Below are 7,302 nucleotides of genomic sequence, written 5' to 3'. Positions count from 1 at the left end.
GCGTATTTGTGTGCACTCATAAATAAGTGTACACATGTGTGTGTGTGTGTATGTGTGTGTATAATAATAATATTATAAAATAATAATAATAATATTAATATTATTATTATTATTATTATTATTATTATAATAATATAATTAACGATATATTGAAAAGCAACCGGAGACTCAATATGCACAATGGACAAAAAATGACTTACAGTCAGAGTTGTAAAGTAATTAAATAAATTTACTTGAGTATTGTACTTAAGTAACAATTTTGGGTATGTACTTTTTAAATAAGTACTAACAATTGTTAGGACTTTTACTTTTACCTAAGTATGGTTTTCAAATACTTTTGCTCCAATACAATTGAAAACAAAATCGTTACTCGTAAACTAATGATTCTTAATTAATTAATTAAACTATTTATTATTAACCATAGTAAAAGAGTTGCGGGTGGAGGGTATGGCGTGGGTGGAGCCGTGGAGGGTACGGTGTGGGTGGAGCCGTGGAGGGTACGGCGGGGTGGAGCCGGAGGTACGGTGTGGGTGGGAGGAAGGTAGCGGCGTGGTGGAGCGTGGAGGGTACGGTGTGGGTGGAGCGAAGGGTACGGCGTGGGTGGAACCGTGAAGGGTACGGTGTGGGTGCAGCCGTGAAGGGTACGGCGTGGGTGGAACCATGAAAGGTACGGTGTGGGTGGAGCCGTGGAGGGTACGGTGTGGGTGGAGCCGGAGGGTACGGTGTGGGTGGCACCGTGAAGGTTACGGTGTGGGTGGAGCCGTGGAGGGTAACGGCGTGGGTGGAACCGTGAAGGGTACGGTGTGGTGGAGACGAGGGTATGGTGTGGGTGGAGCCGTGAAGGGTACGGCGTGGGTGGAACCGTGAAGGGTACGGTGTGGGTGGAGCCGTGGAGGGTACGGCGTGGGTGGAACCGTGAAAGGTACGGTGTGGGTGGAGCCGTGGAGGTACGGTGTGGGTGGAGCAGTGAAGGGTAGCGGTGTGGGTGGAGCCGTGAAGGGTACGCGGGTGGAACCGTGAAGGTACGGTGGGTGGAGCCGTGGAGGTGGCGAGTGGGTGGCACCGTGAAGGGTACGGTGGGTGGAGCCGTGGAGGGCGGTGTGGGTGGAGCCGTGAAGGGTACGGCGTGGTGGAACCGTGAAGGGTACGGTGTGGGTGGAGCTGTGGAGGGTACGGTGGGTGGAGCCGTGGAGGGTACGGCGTGGGTGGAACCGTGAAAGGTACGGTGTGGGTGGAGCCGTGGAGGGTACGGTGTGGTGGAGCCGTGAAGGGTACGGGTGGGTGGCACCGTGAAGGGTACGGCGTGGGTGGAGCCGAAGGTACGGTGTGGGTGGAGCCGTGAAGGGTACGGTGTGGGTGGAGCCGTGACAGGTACGGCGTGGGTGGAACCATGAAGGGTACTGTGTGGGTGGAGCCGTGAAGGGTACGGTGTGGGTGGAGCCGTGGAGGGTACGGTGTGGGTGAGCCGTGAAGGGTACGGGTGTGGGTGGAGCCGTGAAGGGTACGTGTGGGTGGCACCGTGAAGGGTACGGCGTGGGTGGAGCGTGAAGGGTAACGGTGTGGGTGGAACCGTGAAGGGTACGGTGTGGGTGGAGCCGAAGGTACGGTGTGGGTGGAGCTGTGGAGGGTACGGTGTGGGTGGAGCCGTGAAGGGTACGGTGTGGGTGGCACCGTGAAGGGTACGTTGTGGGTGGAGCCGTGAAGGGTACGTTGTGGGTGGAGCCGTGAAGGGTACGGTGTGGTGACTTCAATGCCAGAGTTGGCAAAGATGCTGGCATTTGGCAGAGAATCATAGGAAGAAATGGACTAAGCAATTGTAATCCCAACGGCCTACTCCTCCTCAGCAAGTGTGCTGCACGCAATCTCACTATCACCAATACCTTGTTTTCGCAGGCCGACAAGTTCAATGGTTCGTGGCAACACCCACAATCCAAACACTGGCATCTCATTGACTACATCATTGTTAGAGACAGAGATCGCAGAGATGTCCTTATCACCCTGAGCCATGCGTGGCTCAGACCACTGCGACACTGATCATCGGCTTGTCAGAGCCAAGTTCTTACTTCATGTCACTCCAAAACGGCGAAGGCAACAAGCCTCCAGAAGAGGTCTTAACACTAAGCGTGATCCAGCAGCAACACATGCTTTCAGAGAGCAGCTCGAATATGGGCTGATAAACAACCAGACAACAAGCAACCCAAATCCCAGTGCCGAATGGGGTATTCTCGACACTGTCCTGACAAAAAAAAAGCAGAGAGGACCTCGGCCAGATCGAAATAATACACCAGGACTAGTTAGATGAAAATGACCCGGAAATCAATGTACTCATCGATGATAAATGTGCTACTTTAACTGACTCACTGAACAACCCTTAGTCTCGGACCAAAGCTGATACCTTCTGCAAGAAGAAAGAGGTGGCCCAGCGCGAACTTTGCAAACTAAAGAACGACTGGCTTAAAAATAAAGCATCTGAAACGCAAAGACTTACACATTAACACAAAATGCGCGAATTTTTCAATTTCACTAAAACATTTTATGGGCCAATCAGTCATGGTGCAGCCCCTGTCGGCTCACCCGACGGTAACTCCCTAAATTAAAGACGAAAAAGGCCTCCTTCAGCGCTGGAAAGAGCACTAACATTCGTTGCTCAACCGAAACACCGATGTGGATGTCCTGACTACCCAGCAGGTCCCTCAGCATCCAGAGTTGACACATCTCAGCTATCCTCCATCCCTGGATGAGGTAGCTACTGCCATCAAGCAGATGAAAAATAACAAATTCCCCGGGCGTGATGGAATCCCAGCCGAGGTATATAAAGCAGGAGGACCTCTGCTTTCCAGCCGTCTCCACTCTCTCCTGGAGAATATATGGGAAAACGAGAAAGTCCCCCAAGTTTTTAAAGACGCTTCCATCGTCGATATTTATAAAAACAAAGGTGACCGGTCAGACTGTGGCAACTACCGTGGGATCTCGCTGCTATCCGTAGCTGGCAAGATTATCGCCCGAGTCCTCCTAAACAGACCTCCTTCTAAGGCGGAAAACCTCCTCCTAGAATCTCAATGTGGCTTTAGACCATCACGTGGTATACTGCTAGATTCTGGGGTCACTAATTCTAAGGGGATAACTTAACTCTATTCTTAATTTTAAGGTCGCTGCCACCAGACCCCCCCCCTGGACAATATGTAGCTCGTTAGGTAGCGGGCAGAGTAAGCTAGGCATTGGTTTGGGTTTTTCATTGACCAAATCGATAGTGGGAAGAAGGGTGAAATATCATGCATGTCTTAACAAATTTATTCCTTATAAAACATATTGCATCCGGTCAAAATACAGGAAGAGTTGGCCTTCCTCAGATGAACAACTATGATTTTAGTCACACTGCCCATCAATACACGTCTTACATCAACTGCATATCATTAACATGCTCATTCTTCATAACAATCACTGACCTCCTTACCTCGGTCATTCCTTCTTACCATAACATCCAACACATCTGACTGCTCCACCTGTTAGAGTATAGCACCACATGTTACATCATAGCACCACATCCCGGGTACACTCCACACCTACAAGTATGGAACTCCTCGATATTTCTAGGTACACATACCAAGTACCTCGTTCACACACTACTCTTGATGAGTAGAGAGGGGCTACTTCACAAGTAACTATACCAGTACTGTTCCCACGCCTGGTATTCTAGGTCGCTCCAAGTGGCGACCGGGAATCTTCTCAAACATACTATTATGTGCTCCTATTCCTGGGTGGTGATATGCAGGGAATCCACAGGTTCACAGTGGAGGAGCATAACGGTGTACAGTCACCTCACATGGTGCGGCCCTCACAGGGGAGTAATGGCCGACGTTCAGAAGACGCTCAGAATGCGCGGTACCTGTTTGGTTGAAGAGGGCGGTACGAATGAGAAATAATGCCTGATGGGCCGTTATCACCCACCCTCACACATTACTACTTCACTTTATAACATAAGGCAAGGTTTTAAGATGTAAAATACTGCTAAATAAGTCTTTTTAGGGTTGGATGGAGCACGTTGTAGGGCACTGACCTGTTTGGTTGAAGAGGGCGGTACGAATGAGACCTGACGCCTCCCTCTTTCCCCTGAGGTAGGCCTAGAGTTTCCAATTTTTAATTTTCACTTTGAATTCGTATGGTTCTCACATCTCCGTTGTCTTATTTATTGTGACCTTATGCCTTATAATTATATATCTTAATCCTAAATTACACACTAAAGTAAAGCTCTGGTTTGACCGTTCTCGGGGAAATTAATTGGGCGATATCATTAACTCAAAACTGTGGCCCGGGGCACAAAGGACGCTAACATTGAACAAAAGCCGAACGCCGAATTTTCATGGTGTGGGCATATCCACTTCACTCAAAACTGTAATTAGGGATCCTCCCCTCACACATTGTATTCGTTGAACACAGTCATAAGATTCTCTGATCAATATATAGTTCGAGGATATACGTCACACGAGATAACGAGGTATATTAAGTTCACACCAATGCATACAAGATATTTCCTTTGAAGTATAGTTTCTGGATCACTTCCAACACTTCACATAGGTCTGATACATTTATCCTTTTTCCAAATCAATGTTCTTTTATATTTTCATCTGATACTTGCGGTAGCTAGGTTCACTAATCGTTCACAGACGTAAATAGAATGACCTTCAAACACGATCTACACTTAGCCCTTATAGTACACTAGTCCGTATCGATTGGACTTTCTCAACCATCTTATAGATACCTTGAGTTCTCCTTAATATTATATACCCGTACCTGAGTACAATTCATCAAATAATTCATAAACATTCAGTTGGTGAGTTATCCTTTATCAACGTTTCCCGTTTTCTGAGATTCTACAAGAGCTGTGGATTTGAATGTTATGTAGCGTAATGTGAATTAAAGGGATTCTAAGGATGACAATGATGTGCGTAGTACAGTGGCACCACTGACATGGTCATTGCTGCCAACCAGATACAGGAAAAGTGCAGAAAACAGCGTCGTGAAAATGTACATGGCCTTCATCGATCTAACCAAGGTCTTCGACTCGGTCAACAGGGAAGCCCTCTGGCGAACCCTCAGCCGTTTTGTCTGATAACAAAAATTCATCGCCATTGTTCGGCAACTTCACGATGACATGAACGGCATTGCCCTCACAATGGCACCCAGTCTGAGTTCTTCCCCATCCAAACGGGGGTAAAACAAGGATGTGTACTTGCACCAACTCTCTTTTCCATTTTTTGGGGCTGCCTTCCTTACTCCAATTTAGCTGGCTGGGTGGACATCCAGTAGCGGATGAAGGGCCTTTTCAACATAAGACGACTCCAGGCAGTAACAATGGTGTCGGCCGCTTCTATTACTGAACTTCAGTATGAAGACGACCTCACCCTACGCAGATGTGTATGCACACTTCGGCCTTGCGGTGAATGTACGTAAGACTTAGATTCTCTTTCAGCTTGCTCCTGGTTCAGCCACACCTCCACCATCCATCCAGCTTAACTGTACTACCCTCTCTAATGTTACCCACTTTCAGTGTCTCGGCTCCCATCTGTCCACGACTGAGGACATCGATGAAGAGATTCAACATCAGATCAGATGTGCATCTCAAGCCTTTGGCAGACTCCGTAACCGTGTTTTCAGTTGTAGGAAGCTGAAATTATCTGCAAAGTTGCACATATATCGAGCAGTGGTCCTCCTCCCCCACCTTGCTATATGGCAGTGAGACATATGTCACATACAGGAGGCACCTCAAGGCACTTGAAAAGTTTCACCAACGTAGTCTACGTTCCATCCTCCGAGTTCACTGCGAAGACAAGAGATAAATCCCAGTATTTTCGCTGACACCAAATGTCGGAGCATCGAGGCTACCATTAACCATGAACAACTACGTTGGACTGGCCATGTTACCCGCATGGATAACAGTAGACTAACAAAGAAGCTACTTTACAGTCACCTAACGAATAATATATGTAACGCTGGCGGGCAACTGAAAAGGTATAAGGATAGTCTTAAGACAAACCTGAAAAAGTGCCAAATCGACCCCCTCACCTGGGAGACGATTAGACCACACCGTAACGCTTGGAGGAGCACCACACGAGAAGGTGTCAATACTTTCGAATTAGCCCGATTGCATAACGAGGCAGACAAGCGCCAACGCTGGAAAGACGCTGCCGCCGCCCCTCCCGCACTAGATGGAGCCATTCACATTGTGTGTGTGTGTGTGTGTGTGTGTGTGTGTGTGTGTGTGTGTGTGTGTGGTGTGTGTGTGTGTGTGTGAATGTGAGGTGTGTGTGTGTGTGTGTGTGTGTGTGTGTGTGTGTGTGTGTGTGTGTGTGTGTGTGTGTACCTCGGATTTTGGAGAAGTCTTATACCGTGGCTTACGGACTTCCTTTGTGATCGACGCCAAGCCATACGCTTCTAAGGGGCTGTCTCCAACTCTTAGTGACTCACCTGTTACGTCCCCCAAGGCACCAAGATGGGACCAATCTGCTTCCTCAACTTTATCAATAATGCCCTGAGAGAAACCTCTCCTCGTTGGAAATGTAACGACGACTCCACCTTTCGGAATAGTGTAAACAACTTGACTCCCGACTACAGCTCCCTCCAGAATATATTGAACAGTCTCCAAAGTTGGGCCACAGACAACCATGTCACCATCAATCATACCAAGACCATGGTTATGTACATCAGCCTCTCCTTTCGACCTTGCATGTCCTACTTCCCTCCATTACATTGGGCCCGAACACACTCCATGTTATGGACTCCACCATGCTCCTCGGCGTCACCATAGATAACAAACTGAATTGGAAAGTGCATGACAGTGCAAGTGTCCAATCTGCCTGGTTTCATCTCCACTTCTTCCGTCGCCTCAAGTCCCTCGGAGTTCCCGCCCCTAAGCTCTTGAGTGCCTACTCAACATTCTTACTTCCCAAGCTAACCTATACTTCTCCCGCCTGGTCTTCCTCCATAAATGCCACACGGAAAAACATAGAAACAATGAAGATGAAGACATACAATGTTATTCCCCCACCCTCTTATTATCAAGTAACGCTCAATTCACTAACCGTCTCAACTTTCTATGATCATCACCAAGACCTCATCTGCAAGTTTTGGGAGAAGCTTCTGTGCCATCCTCTATACCGTCTCCTGCTCCCACCCAAGATCCCTCGCCCATGAATTGCTGTTCGACACTAAAACCGCATCCAGTCCTTACGACATCGTACTAATTGCTATAAGAACAGCCCCATTCCAACCAATGTAAAAATTATCAACAACTCGTAGTTAACC

The 7,302-nt window shown here is 47.9% G+C and overlaps 1 protein-coding gene across 1 annotated transcript; it reads right to left on the bottom strand.

The window, feature by feature from the left end:
* Positions 1-743: 743 nt before the first annotated feature.
* On the bottom strand, positions 744-1,778 carry LOC121859863 (putative proline-rich protein 21). The gene has a single exon (XM_042356825.1). The coding sequence runs from the start codon at positions 1,776-1,778 to the stop codon at positions 744-746; it is 1,035 nt and encodes a 344-aa protein (XP_042212759.1).
* Between the last annotated feature and the right edge of the window lie 5,524 nt (positions 1,779-7,302).

The sequence above is a fragment of the Homarus americanus genome, unplaced genomic scaffold (genome assembly GCF_018991925.1).
Source record: "Homarus americanus isolate GMGI-L3 unplaced genomic scaffold, GMGI_Hamer_2.0 scaffold6523, whole genome shotgun sequence".
NCBI lineage: Eukaryota > Metazoa > Arthropoda > Malacostraca > Decapoda > Nephropidae > Homarus > Homarus americanus.
The sequence above is the reverse complement of the archived record's forward strand: the minus strand, read 5'-3'. Positions and strand labels throughout refer to the sequence as shown.